General features: G+C 43.8%; 1 protein-coding gene across 2 annotated transcripts in view; it reads right to left on the reverse strand.

The window, feature by feature from the left end:
* caln1 (calneuron 1) overlaps positions 1–15500 on the reverse strand; it is a 351949-nt gene that overhangs the window by 12232 nt on the left and 324217 nt on the right. For both annotated transcript variants that reach the window (XM_070858104.1, XM_070858103.1), the window contains exon 4: positions 1816–1969. In XM_070858104.1, coding sequence (XP_070714205.1) covers positions 1816–1969 — 154 coding nt within the window. The remainder of the gene's footprint in view (positions 1–1815; positions 1970–15500) is intronic.

Consider the following 15500-nt stretch of genomic DNA (forward strand, 5'->3'; position numbering starts at 1 on the left):
TCACTTGCTGTACCTGCATACTATCCTTTTGTGTTTCATGCACAAATACCCCCAGATCCTGGTGTACTGCAGCACTTTGCAATCTTTCGCCATTTAAATAATAACTTGCTTTGATTTTTTCTGCCAAAGTGCATGACCTCACACTTTCCGACATTATACTCCATCTGCCAAATTTTTGCCCACTCACTTAGCCTGTCTATGTCCTTTTGCAGATTTTTTGTGTCCTCCTCACACATTGCTTTTCCTCCCATCTTTGTATCGTCAGCAAACTTGACTACGTTACACTCAGTCCCTTCTTCCAAGTTGTTAATATAGATATGAGTTTAAATCAATCCCTTCACCAGTGACTGTGCTTATTGAAGAGCCCTGAGTCTAATAGTTTCTGGCTGGTGATGAAATGACAGTTTAATCTGGAGTCGATTTCTAAAGGGGAGTTCACCCCATGCAAAAAAAAAACTTGTTTGAACAGCACACTAAACTCTACCAATATTCTGAACTGTGTTGTGGCTGTGATTACAGAGAAATCCAACTTGTAGCTGTGTGTTTATTTGCTACCAGGAAAAACTCTACTGCTTATTTAGGATGCATTTATATAGCACTGTAACGTAATAAAATGTCCAAAGGTGCGTAATCAGACAGAAATTGAGGATGGTGTAGCCAACCGTGTCAAAGGCTACAGAAACGTCGAGAAGGATAAAGAGAACTACAGCAATATGGTCATGGTCACAGTGCTGTGGCAGGAGAATCCTGACTGGAAAGAATCAAACACGAAGTTGTGGGAAAGATGGGCACGGATTTGAGAGGCGACAGCACTATCAAGGACTTTGGAGAGGAAATGGAGGTTGGAGATGGGGCGGTAATTTGCAAGAACAGTGGGGTCAAGGGTGTTTTATTTTTAGGAGGCTTGGGGGATGTGATGACAGCAGATTTGAAAGGGAGGGGAACAGTACCTGAGGAGAGGGAACCTTTTACAATTTCAGTCAGCATGGGGGACAAGAATGAATGATGGCTGGTCCGCAGTTTAGTTGAGAGAGCAGGAGCTGGGTCTCATGGACAAGATGAGCTCGCAGAGGGCATGAAGGGAAATAGGTGAGAAACTGGAGAAAAATGCGAGTTCAGGGTTAGGGCAGGGGGAACCGTAGGGGAAGCTGGCTTGGTGGGCAAAGGGCATGTAGGGATGTGGCAGAGGCAGAGACCAATAGATGGTCCTCAATATTAGTGACAAAGAAGTTCATGAGCTCTTTTTGGTCCAATGCCCAGTTAACCTCAACTAGAGCAGCAGTGAAAATGTAATAGACCTCAAACCTTTAGTTTAAGGAGAAGAAAATACCAATTGTTCCTGCTTCTGACCACTGTCTAGTGGCTCTGTATGTCCCCACACTGTGCATAACGTTTCAGGACAGGATTGGGTTCAGCTCTGCTGCCTCAGACTCACATAGCCCCCCCACCGACAGTCACGAGTGGGTGAGGTATCAAAGGGCTATTGATGCCCATAAAGTGATACACCAGTTTCAGAGTTATATTTAAGAGAGCAGGATAGGATAATAAAACCTATTCTTACTGTGGTTGAAATAAGGAGAAGAATCTGATCTGCCATAGCATTGAATAAAAAGGGAACAGCTGTTATCTGCACCGATGAAAATAATAAAGGAAGATTTGTGACTTTGCTCAGTAATAGAAAGTTAAATTAACTCTTTCAAATAACATTTGTGGTGTCCTTAATCTGATTCTTTTTTTCTTCTTTGGCTGAGTGAATCCAGCAACTTAAAAAAAACAATAAACTCAATCTCTGTTCAGTACGTTCGATGGGCTTACCTTCAAATTCAGTATGACAGTTACTTGAACTTTCATTCAGACTCTCCTCCTCCGTTATGATGATGTTCTCAATATCTTTCATTGTCAAATGGTCTCGAAATGCATGAAATAATATGTGCTTCAGTTCTTCCAGTGTAATCCTCTGCATATCAAACTGATGGAAAAATAAGAATCAATCTGTGTCCAGAATGAAAAAAATCTTTAGTTATTTTAATAGGCGAGAGAATTCGATATATCACAGATCAGGATTTATATCTGAATTATATTCCTAATTAATCTTTCCCGACAAGGTCATTTGCAAACGTACGGATTCCTTCTGGCAGCAAGGAGATTCAGGTCACAGCTTTCTGCACGAACACTGAGATTGGGTGCTTTGTGAATGGCAAACCGGATGCGGAGTTGAGGCGCATTAAAATTGCGACTGGTAATTTAAAAAGAAAACCAAACATATATCCACCTAGGGGTAAAGTAGGTTTATCATTATCATACAGAAATTTCCTCCAAATAAATATTGAGGTCACCGAAGCCATTGACTTCGGTCCTGGACACAAACTACGTTCCCTTGTCACTGACTCAATCCCTCTCCCTGGCAGCTATTTGAGGCTGAACCAAACTGTTCACAGGTGAGCTTCAGACCACATATCTGTTCCATCAGTAAGACCGCCTACTTCCACTTCTGTAATATTGTCCGAATCCGCCCATGCCTCAGCTCCTCTGCTGCTAAAACCCTCATTCAAGTCTTTGTTACCTCGAGTCTTGACTATTCTAACGCTCGCCTAGCTGGCCTCCCGTCTTCCACCCTCCATAAACGTGAGCTCATCCAAACCTCTGCTGCCCATTATCTTAACTCGCACCGTCCCATTTACCCATCCCCTGCTGTGCTTACTGGCCAACATTGGCTCCTGGTTTGGCAACGCTTCCATTTTAAAATTCTAATCCTTGTGTTCAAATCCCTCCATGGCCTCGCCCCTCTCTATCTCTGTAACCCCCTCCATCCCTACATTCCTCCGAGATCTCTGCACTCCTCTAATTCTAGCCTCTTGCGCATCCCCGAATTTAATCACTCCACCATTAGTGGCCGTGCTTTCAGCTGCCGGGGCAGATCTGAAATTCCCTCCCTAAACCTCTCTGCCTCTCTATGTCTCTCTCCTCCTGTAAGACATTCCTTAAAACCTACTTTTTTGATCAAGCTTTTGGTCATCTGTCCCAATATCTCCTTATGTGGCTTGTTTGATCACACTCCTGTGAAGCACCTTGAGACGTTTTACTACGTTAAAGGTGCTATATAAATGCAAGTTGTTGTTGTTGCACTACTCCATCTTATAGGGTATAGTGTGCTTTTATACTTTTAACTAAATTAAATAGGATATCAAAATTCCAAAAACAAAATGTGTATCTCACACCATATAGGCTAAAAAAAATTATCCAATCAGTGACATTTTTATAAAACCAGCTTCATGTTCTCATCTTTTTATTTAAAATGAATTCTTCAAGATCAATGATCATATCTGGTTTGCTTTGCCCCAGGGCGGTGCAGTTTACAATGGCATCTTTTTCTCCAATGTAAGTGGCAGCTTGATTTGCCCAGTAAACTTCTCGCCTCTAAGTCCGAAGATTGTATGTTCGAATCCCAATGCGGGACTTGAGCACATAATCCTGGCTGACACTTCAGTGCATTGATCATTCACTGTGTGGAAGGTCACTAGCATGATTCCGTCTCCTACTAGCTCATAGAAACATAGAAATTTACAGCACGGAAGGAGACTATTTCGGCCCATCGTGTCCGTGCCGGCCAACAAAGAGCTATCCAGCCTAATCCCATTTTCCCACTCCTCGTCCGTAGTCCTGTAGGTTATGGCACTTCAAGTGCACATCCAAGTACCCTTCAAATGCGGTGATGGTTTCTGCCCCTACCACCCTTTCAGGCAGTGAGTTCCAGACCACCACCACCCTCTGGGTGAAGAAATTTCCCCTTCTTTCAAAAAAGATGCCACATGTTATATATGTGGACTTGTATTTACTCTGTGCAGCCACCAGAGGGCTCATTCCCCGGAGTCCCAAGGGATCCCATAAACCCTCAGGAGCACAGATATTTAAGAAGGCTTCACAGGTTGGAGAGGTGCTCTGGAGACTTGCAATAAAAGACTACGGTCACACTTTACTTTGAGTTCACAGTATTCAGTCTGACCCATCCATCACAAGGCGAGAGCAGTACTGTACATGATGAGAGAAAGGATAGAGATCGAGCTAGACCGGTTGCAACGAAAGGGCATCATTTCACCGATTGAGTTCAGCGAGTGGGCCAGTCCTATTGTCCCAGTCTTCAAGGGAGATGGCACCGTCAGAATCTGTGGCGATTACAAAGTAACTATCAATTGTTTCTCCCTGCAGGACCAGTACCCACTACCAAAAGCCGACAACCTCTTTGCAACACTGGCGGGAGGAAAGACGTTCACGAAGCTGGATCTGACTTCAGCCTACATGACGCAGGAACTGGAGGAATCATCGAAGACCCTCACCTGCATCAACACGCACAAAGGTCTTTTTGTTTATAACAGATGCCCGTTTGGAATCCGATCAGCGGCAGCGATATTCCAGAGAAACATGGAAAGTTTACTGAACTCGGTCCCGCACACCGTGGTCTTCCAGGACAACATCTTGGTCACAGGTTGGAACACAGTCGAGCACCTGCAGAACCTGGAGGAGGTTCTTAGTCGACTCATCCGCGTGGGGCTCACGTTAAAACGCTCGAAGTGCATTTTCCTGGCATCTGAAGTGGAGTTCCTGGGAAGGAGGATTGCGGTGGACGGCATTAGACCCACCAACGCGAAGACGGAGGCAATTGAGAACGCACCAAGGCCACAGAACGTGACGGAGCTGCGGTCGTTTCTGGGACTCTTGAACTACTTCGGTAACTTCTTACCAGGTCTCAGCACACTGCTAGAACCACTACATGTCTTACTACGAAAAGGGGGTGAATGGATTTGGGGCAAAAGCCAAGAAAATGCCTTTGTAAAAGCGAGAAAATTGTTATGCTCAAGCAAATTGCTTGTGTTGTATGATCCATGTAAGCGTTTGGTACTAGCGTGTGATGCGTCATCATATGGCGTCAGGTGTGTATTGCAACAAGCTAATGATTTCGGGAAACTGTAACCGGTTGCTAATGCATCCAGGAGTCTGTCTAAGGCCGAGAGAACCTTCAGCATGATTGAAAAAGAAGTGTTAGTGTGTGCCTATGGAGTAAAGAAAATGCATCAATACCTGTTTGGGCTAAAATTCGAATTGGAAACTGACCATAAGCCACTCGTTTCCCTGTTTTCCGAGAGTAAAGGGATAAATACCAACACATCGGCCCGCATCCAGAGATAGGCACTCACGTTGTCCGCATACAACTACGCCATCCGCCACAGAAATCTGTGCCGATGCTCTCATTAGGCTGCCATTGCCCACCACGGGGGTGGAAATGGCGCAGCCCACAGATCTAGCCATGGTTATGGAAGCATTTGAGAGTGAGCAATCATCCATCACTGCCTGGCAGATCAAAACCTGGACAAGCCAGGACCCCTTATTATCTCTAGTCAAAAGCTGTGTGCTTCACGGGAGCTGGTCCAGTGTCCCAGTGGAAATGCAGGAAGAGATAAAGCCATTCCAGCGGCGCAAAGATGAAATGTCTATACAGGCAGATTGCCTTCTGTGGGGCAATCGAATAGTGGTCTCCAAGAAGGGCAGAGAAACCTTCATCAATGACCTCCATAGTACCCACCTAGGCATCGTAATGGTGAAAGTGATAGCCAGATCCCACTTGTGGTGGCCCGGTATCGATGCAGACTTAGAGTCCTGTGTTCACAGATGTAAAACATGCTCACAGTTAAGCAATGCACCCAGCGAGGTGCCGCTAAGTTTATGGTCTTGGCCCTCCAGACCGTGGTCTAGGGTACACGCCGACTATGCAGGCCTGTTCTTGGGTAAAATGTTCCTGGTGGTTGTAGACTAGCACGTCCGCTGCCACCATTGAAAGCCTGCGGGCCATGTTTGCCACACGCGGCTTATCCGATGTCCTGGTGAGTGACAACGGGCCATGTTTTACCAGTGTTGAGTTCAAAGAATTCATGACCCGTAACGGGATCAAACATGTCACATCTTCCCCGTTTAAACCAGCGTCCAATGGTCAGGCAGAGAGAGCAGTGCAAACCATCAAGCAAGGCTTGAAGAGGGTAACTGAAGGCTCACTGCAGACTCACCTATCCTGAGTCCTGCTTAGCTACTGCACGAGACCACACCCACTCACTGGGATCCCATCTGCTGAACTGCTCATGAAAAGAGCACTTAAGACAAGGCTCTCGTTAGTTCACCCTGACCTACATGAACAGGTAGAGAGCAGGCGGCTTCAACAAAGTGTATACCATGATAGCGCAAATGTGTCACGTGATTGAAGTCAATGATCCAGTATTTGTATTAAATTATGGATAGTGGCTTCCCAGCACTGTCGTGGCCAAAGAAGGGAGCAGGGTGTTTCGGATCAAATTTTCAAATGGACTCATTCACCGGAAACACTTGGACCAAATCAAACTCAGATTCGTAGACTACCCTGAGCAACCCACCTTGGACCCTACCTTTTTGATCCCCCAACACACACACCAGTGGCAACCGACACCATGGTTGACCACGAAGCAGAACCCATCATCCACAGCAGTCCTGCAGGGCCCAACACACCAGGCAGCCCAGCAAGGCCAGCTGCACAGCAGCCCAGCGAGGGCCCAGCAAATGATTCAACAACAGCAGCTTTCACACCGAGACGATCAACCAAGGCAAGAAGGGCCCCAGATTGACTCACATTGTAAATAGTTACTTTGGGGGGGGAATGTTTTTATATACGTGGACTTGTATTTACTCTGTACAGCCACCAGAGGGCTCATTCCCTGGAGTCCCAAGGGATCCCATAATCCCTTGGGAGCACAGGTATTTAAGAAGGCTTCACAGGTTGGAGAGGCACTCTGGAGACCTGCAATAAAAGACTACGGTCACACTTTACTTTGAGCTCACAGTGTTCAGTCTGACTCTTTCTCCATACACATTACATTTAGGCCCCATCTGTTCAGGTGGACATAAAAGATCCCCGGGCACAATTTGTGAAAGAGTAGAGAGTTGCCATGGTATCCGAACAAACAAATCTTTCCCAGACAACAGCAACAAAATCTGATTATCTATTCATTATCTCATACTGTTTGGAGTAACTTGCTGTGTGAAAAGTGGCTGCCCCGTTTCCTACGTTACAACAGTGACTACACTTCAAAATACTTCATTGGCTTTAAAGCACTTTGGGACGTCCTGAGGTTGTGAAAGGCACTATATAAATGCACGTCTTTCATTCATCTCATTTGTTGTTTGTGGGACCCTGCAGAACGCAAATTAGCTGCTGCGCAGTGACTGCACGTCAAAAATAATTCTTTGATTATGAAGAGGCCATATAATTGCAAGCTCATTCATTAATATTAGTGGAAAACCCAGTACGAGTATATGAGCTGCTTTGTTCACAAATGATAGTGAAAGGAGGAAAATATCCTCCGATTTTTATATATATTCCAAAGCTTATGCATTGTACAGAGGATTATGAAGAACTAAGACTGGACTGAGGAAATTGGAGGGATATTGTTTCAATGTAATATGAAATCACATTGAAAACTATCAACCTGGGAGAAATGTTTCAAATTCATTAGCTTTGGCACAAGATGTCATGCCATTAGTGGCAAATTTCTTCACCCAGAGGGTGGTGGGAGTCTTGAACTCACCGCCTGAAAGGGTGGTAGAGGCAGAAACCCTCACCACATTTAGAGGGTACTTGGATGTGCACTTGAAATGCTGTGACCTACAGAGCTACGGATCAAGAGCGGGAAAATGGGATTAGGCTGGATAGCTCTTTGTTGGCCGGCGCGGACACGATGGGCCAAAATGGCCTCCTTCCGTGCTGTAAATTCTATGATTCTATGAGCTGCTAGGAGACGGAGTCATGCCTGTGACCTTCCACACAGTGAGTGATCAATCTCAGGCATGTAACCATGGGAGATGTCAAGTGCAAGGCACCACTTTCCCTCAGCGAGGGGAGGACATTCAGAGGAATGGTCACTTGGACTGCTGTCATACACCTTCAAGTATGAGTTTTAGAGCTATACTGGTGAAGGCTTGGTAGCAGGTGACAGATCATCTCACTCTTTAACGGAAATGATGTTAGATAACAAGGCCAAAAAGGAAACAGTGAACTAAATATCTTAAAAAGAGGAAACACATTCGCTTTTAGCTTGACACCTGTAGTGTGAAAAATATAGGAGTCCATTAAAAGAAAGATCAACAGCACCCGATGAGAATGAAGATTGATAAATCCCAGGCAACACAGCTTCTGTAAGACAGGTTGTATCTAATAAATGTACTGAAATTCTTCACCAATACTACAGATTTATAGATAAGTAAGGTGATGGATATTATATATTTTGACTTTCAGAAAGCCCTTGACAAGGCCTTTCACAGGAGACTTATGACTACAGTGAAAGCTCTCAGGATCCAAGATTGTAAACTGGATAATTAGCTGGCTAGATAATAGGAAACAGAAGGTAGATATTGATAATAATTCTAATTAGAAGTTGTGAACAGCTTAGTCCCTTGGTAATGGTCTCATGACCTTTATTTATTAATGACCTTGATCGAAGCATTATAAATACAATCTCTAACTTTATTGATGATACGCTTGGAAAAAGCAGAATATTCCAAGGTGAAGAATTGTTCAATAAGCCGTGCAAACACTTAGCAATTGGTGAGATCAATATTAAGTCTTAATGCTTAACAATGTATGGCACAGCAGGATTATACAGGAGGCATGATATTGAATAGAGGGCATAAGGAAAAGGGTATTTTTGTGTGTTAGTAAACCAAGAAGAGATGATTCAAAATTTAAAATATCACACTGGACAACAACTATCAAACCAAGCCAGAATTTGTGGAGAAAATAATACTCAGTAAAATGTGCACACCATTATTAGTGTGCAAATAACTCAGCAATGTGTGGTGAGGAAGAGATATGCCATGAATTGAGAATCACCTCAAAATGCTGCATTATTTGCACACTAACAATGGTGTGCGCATTTAACTCTCCCTTATTTTCCCAGCTGTAAAAACAGGAGCTTGCCGTCAACCTCCCCGTGAGCCGCAGCAGATTGCGCGGGTAAAATTAATTAAATTCGCCGCAGAAAGTTAGGGCTAGTGCTTAATGATGTAAGAACCCTTTTACTGATGAGATTGATGTTTCTGCAATGCCATTTAACCTTTAACCTTCTCTGCTCTAAGAAGAACAACCCAGCATCTCTCGTCTCGCCACGTAACTGAAGTCCCGCATCCCTTCTAGTAAATTTCCTCTGCGCCCTCTCTAAGCCCTCCCAAGATGCCCCGCTCCAGCAACCTTTGGGCCAATGTTTAAGTTATATCTTGGGAGGTAATAATAACATTCTATGGGAGACTTTACTTTACTGGAGTACCACTGACTGATGAAGCATAGGTGCCACAACATTGACAGCGTTCTCCAATGTGAAAAATGGCAACCTCTACTCGGCCAAAAACAGTGGACAGCCAATTATTCTTGGATCATAGAAATATAGAAACATAGAAAATAGATGCAGGAGTAGGCCATTCGACCCTTCGAGCCTGCACCATTATTCAATAAGATCATGGCTGATCATTCCCTCAGTACTCCTTTCCTGCTTTCTCTCTTTACCTCTTGATCCCTTTAGCTGCAAAGGCCATATCTAACTCCCTCTTGAATATATCTAACGAACTGGCACACAATCTGACATCAGAACTATCTTTTGGCCTTCCAAATGCACAGAGCTGATTCAGTGTGCCAGTGTGCTTGTGTTGTGGTACAAGATACCATCATGACACAAGCATGCTGATGCACAGTATGAGCTCAGCATCAAAATCGGAAATTGGAAACCTTCAATGATAAAACAAACACTGCATGTCAAATCCAATTTTAGTGTGTTTCTCTAAGTGTAGAGAGAATTCAGAAGATTTGCAAAATATAAAGGTGCCACTGTGTGTCCTGGACACTCTACAAATTCATAGACAGGACATGAGCAAAAGAAGAAGTCTTTGTATGCCCAATCATTCTTCAGGAGACCAGTGTCAGATCTAAAATGTAAACTGAGAGGGTGACACAGGGAGACCATTTTTGCACTGGGAACCTGACCTGTTTGGGCTGTAATCTAAAAGTGCCTCAGAAAGCATTAATGAGCCCTCACATGGAGTACTGCATTCCATTGGAAAGTGCTCAGTGATGGGCAATAGCAAGAAAAGGTTTGAAACAAGGTAAGGCCATCAGACCAATAGGCTTTCCCTTCTAACTTACTCTGCACAATTGGACCTTTGTGAATTCTTTCCAGTTTAATAACTTGCCTGAATAATCATGGTTAAACCTTCCAAGCAGAGATTTCTCACGGGAAAAACTCCAGGATATTAATCTTATATTACACCAAGGATGAACCTGTGCTCTAAAACAATGAGCTACGAACACAGATTAAAGGAGCCAAACCTCATTCAGAGAAATATTTAGAAATGGCCTGAAAGGTAATTTTTGAATTTCCTACTCTTGTCTAGAAGCTTTACCCTCTGAGAACACAAATCAGAAATTTGTGCATGCTCTTGTAAGATATTCCAACAAAATGGTGGGAAAATTGTGTGCAGTGCACTCAGAATCTCTCCCGGTGGATGATTCTCCCCACCGATAGTCAGAAACGTACCTCTCGAATATGGATTTTTTTTTAAGTATTAAGGGAATACAATTAGAATGAAGGCTTTTCCATGACTGATTCAGAAGAAGGAGCACAAGGGTGAACCTTTTGGGCTAAAATAGCAAGACTACAGAGCTGCAAGCTGAGGCTGGGTTGACCTCGTAGGACTTTTCACAATCAACATTATTTATATATTTGTGGTCAGCTCCTAGCCCGTATTGGGTCTGATGCTGAGACTCGGACAAAGGGGGAGGCTGCAGGAAATTGTTCACATGAACAGCCCTTGGCCACAAAATGGGGAAAAAAAATGGTTCCAGCCTTTCCAAAGAAAATTCAAATTTATTTTTAAGCCTTTCCAAAGTCAGCGTGAGGCAAAAAAGGAGGCAAAATAAACGTGGTGATATAAAATAGAGTCTGTGGCCAAGTGATGACATTACATAGCTTCTGATCCCCTATTTCATAGGAACAATGAAAGGGTAAATTAGAAATATTTCCACAGAGGGTTTTTAGAACACAAAATGCCAGCTGTTGAGGTAGAGACTATTATTTAAACATAGAAACATAGAAAATAGGTGCAGGAGTAGGCCATTCGGCCCTTCAAGCCTGCACCACCATTCAATGAGTTCATGGCTGAACATGCAACTTCAGTACCTCATTCCTGCTTTCTCACCACACCCATTGATCCCCCTAGTAGTAAGGACTACATCTAACTCCTTTTTGAATATATTTAGTGAATTTGTCTCAACAACTTTTTATGGTAGAGAATTCCACAGGTTCACCACTCCCTGGGTGAAGAAGTTTCTCCTCATCTCGGTCCTAAATGGCTTACCCCTTAGTGGACTTCCCCAACATTGGGAACATTCTTCCTGCATCTAACCTGTCTAAACCCATCAGAATTTTAAATGTTTCTATGAGATCCCCTCTCATTCTTCTGAATTCCAGTGAATACAAGCCCAGTTAATCCAGTCTTTCTTGATATGTCAGTCCTACCATCCCGGGAATCAGTCTGGTGAACATTCGCTGCACTCCCTTAATAGCAAGAATGTCCTTCCTCAAGTTAGGAGACCAAAACTGTACACAATACTCCAGGTGTGGCCTCACTAAGGCCCTGTACAACTGTAGTAACACCTCCCTGCCCCTGTACTCAAATCCTCTCGCTATGAAGGCCAACATGCCATTTGCTTTCTTAACCGCCTGCTGTATCTGCATGCCAACCTTCAATGACTGATGTACCATGACACCCAGGTCTCGTTGCACCTCCCCTTTTCCTAATCTGTCACCATTCAAATAATAGTCTGTCTCTCTGCTTTTACCACCAAAGTGGATAACCTCACATTTATCCACATTATACTTCATCTGCCATGCATTTGCCCATTCACCTAACCTATTCAAGTCACTCTGCAGCCTCATAGCATCCCCCTCGCAGCTTACACTGCCACCCAACTTAGTGTCATCCGCAAATTTGGAGATACTACATTTAATCCCCTCGTCTAAATCATTAATGTACAATGTAAACAGCTGGGGCCCCAGCACAGAACCTTGCGGTACCCCACTAGTCACTGCCTGCCATTCTGAAAGGTACCCATTTACTCCTACTCTTTGCTTCCTGTCTGCCAACCAGTTCTCAATCCACGTCAGCACACTACCCCCAATCCCATGTGCCTTAACTTTGCACATTAATCTCTTGTGTGGGACCTTGTCGAAAGCCTTCTGAAAGTCCAAATACACCACATCAACTGGTTCTCCCTTGTCCACTCTACTGGAAACATCCTCAAAAAATTCCAGAAGATTTATCAAGCATGATTTCCCTTTCACAAATCCATGCCGACTTGGACCTATCATGTCACCTCTTTCCAAATGAATTGGATACTATTTTTGAAACGGAAGATAATAAAAGGATAGAGATAAAGTGCAGAAAATGGCAGTACAATAGACAACTCCAGTTGAAGAGCAAGCATTAGCAAAGACATAATTGACCAAATTGGGTCCTTATGCATGTATCATGAAAGGTCATCAACCTGAAACGTTAACTCTGTTTCTCTCTCCACAGATGCTGCCTGACCTGCTGAGTATTTCCAGCATTTTCTGTTATTATTTCAGATTTCCAGCATCCGCAGTAATTTGTTTTTCTCTTGATTTTCTCTAAAAGGCTAGCTGGTTGCATCTCTTACTTGCGCTGTCATACTAAGCCAAAAAAAACCTCTAACTACTTTAATTGAAAACTTCTGAAGGTTATTTTCAAATAATTTGGCAAAACTCAACAAGAAACTCGAAAGTCCTTTTGCATCACCAGATGATAAACCCTTCCAGTTGTGAGTCAGCTTGCCACTCACCCTGACAGATGCTACTGACACATGTGAAACCTTGCACATGCCTAGGCTGTATTATTTCCCCAAAGCTAACAGAGTGATTGCTCTGGGTGAAAATAGAGAGAGTCTGAAGCCTTAATATGAAAGTATTAGTGAAGCCACTCAGGCACATAAAATACAACTTTATAGGTGGGGGTGAATGGGTTTTTGTGAAATATGTACTGTTTAAACATTTTATGATGTTAAAACTTTAACATTTCAGTCACTGTGAAAACAAATTACTCATGAACAAATTTTCAAAAAGTAGTTTGTCTGATTTGATTTCTTCTTTGATTTATTGGTAGATTCTCCTGACTGGTCATTGAGGATTGGTTGTTATCATAAGTCGTTAGCAATTTTTCATTGGAGGCTACCTGCTTTTCACACTTTCAATTGGCATGGTTCAAATGTGATTTTCCATTAATTTATGAATACCGAATTTGAGTCAATCGCATGCAAGTGTAACACTGGTTTTAGATATCAAAGTGTGATGGCCAAAGCTTTACTGAGGAAGTGTGATGGGTTGGAATTGGGTGCATACTTGCCACCTTTATAATGTTAATAGGTGATGCTCTGTGCATGCGTAGTCATGGAGTGGCTCATGCAAAGTGCAAGCTTTGCATAGTATAGGAGAGATGGCGGTAAGAGCTGGGGTAAATGGTTAGTAGACGAGGAGTGGTGTGTGGGACATGATAAATGGCCTTGCTTGGCCTGGCCCCACTGCTGGGATCCACGTATATCTTTGTAGAAGCTGGTAAACCTCAACTCACACAGCTGTAATCTGTATGCAGCAAGTCCTGGCTGAGAATAGTAATGTAAATAGGCACAGCACCAGACAAAGGAATTCCACAATCTATTGCGTACAGGAAGATCAGTATACAGGGATCCTGAGGAAGGGTCTTCCGACCCACAACGTCGACTGACTGACTTCTATCTCTTCACAAATATTTCCAGTTCTTTTTGTTTTTAGATTTCCACCATCTACAATATATTGTTTTTGTCAGTATAAAGGGGTATTTATTGACCATTTCCATTTTAGTCATTCATCATCATCATAGGTAGTCCCCCGAATCGACGTCAAAAAGTTCACCGGTGTTTCAATGAAGGACCTAAAATTCCAGGTGCGAACTAAATCTCGAAGGGTCGAAGATGCCTGTGCGTGGATTTTTTTAATGTGTGGTGGCCGTTGCACACCAGCCACCACATGGGCTTGACAGAGCCACATCTTGGTCCAGTGGCAAGGATTAACCAGGACGACTGGAGACCAGCTCTGCTGCACGGATCTAGTGCGCACACATATCGCAGTGTGGACTGGCCCGTGCTGCCCCTGGGCCCTCGCCTCTTCTGGAGCCCGAACTCGCTGTCTGTAAGTACCCTTCGTGTTTATTTGTACTTCCTCGATGACTCGTCGGGTTATTAACTGGGTCACGCAAACCAGGAAAGTCCCTGTTCAATCCTAAGGTCACGTTGAGTTTGCTGATCTTAGCTACAGTGACTAGAACCAGCCTCAGTGTCACTAGTTTGGGAGGGATAAATCAGCTGGAGCTCCAGGTCCTGCTCACATTCCAGTGGACCAGTGCTGGAATGTACACGTATACAGATGTTGGATGATAACGAGTTCCGGTTTGACAGTTAAACAAAAGAAAAACACTGAAATCTGAAATAAAAGCAGAATGTGCTGGAAATACTCAGCAGGTCAGGCAGCATCTGTGGAGAGAAAAATAAAGTTAGCGTTTCAGGTGGATGACGTTTTGTCAGGACTTAAAAAGTTAGAGATGATAACAGGTTTTAAACAAGTACAGAGGCAGAGAAAGCGGGGAGGGTAGGAAAGAACAAAAGGGAAGGTCTGTGATAGGGTGAAAAGCAGGAGAGATTAAATGACAAAAGGAATGATGGTGCAAGGCAAAAGGGGATGGTAATGAGACAAATAAAGAAACAAAAGATGGGTCGAGGGGAGCTGTAAATGGCAACTGCAGGACCATTACCAAGACTTGTTGTCTGGTAAAATGGGAGCACTGGTCATGATCTGAAATTACTGAATTCAATGTTGAGCTGTAAAGTTCCTCATCGAAAGATGAGGCACTGTCCCTTGAGCTGCCTGACCTGCGAAGTATTTCTGGCATTTTCTGTTTTTATTTCAGGATTGTCAGTCATGTCCTTCTGAAGTCAAATAATGGGGGTGAAATTCGATAGCACAAAAAAATGGCGCGGGCACCGCGTGCGAGATAGGTCCACGCCCGTTCAGAAAGCTCAGTCAGCACATCAATTTGGTGCTGCCTGTTAATGAACATGGTAGGACCATACAGCCGAGCATGGAACGCACTGCTGACTGGCTGTGTGCTGAGCAGGGGGCTGAAGTTCAAGTCGCTGGAGCAAGGCTAGCTTTACTTAAAGCCTCTTCAAGGTAGTCTGCAGCTCTTAAATCTGAACTGCCTTCTGCACATAAAACATGTTAAGTGCTTCAGCTCTAACACAAATGGCTCAACAAGACAGGGAAAGGGCACCAGGGTCTCGCATGCAGCACTCCAGCTTTCTGTAGGGGATCAGCACTGGGAGAGAGGTC

Source organism: Pristiophorus japonicus, chromosome 16 (assembly GCF_044704955.1).
Source record: "Pristiophorus japonicus isolate sPriJap1 chromosome 16, sPriJap1.hap1, whole genome shotgun sequence".
Classification (NCBI taxonomy): Eukaryota; Metazoa; Chordata; class Chondrichthyes; family Pristiophoridae; genus Pristiophorus; species Pristiophorus japonicus.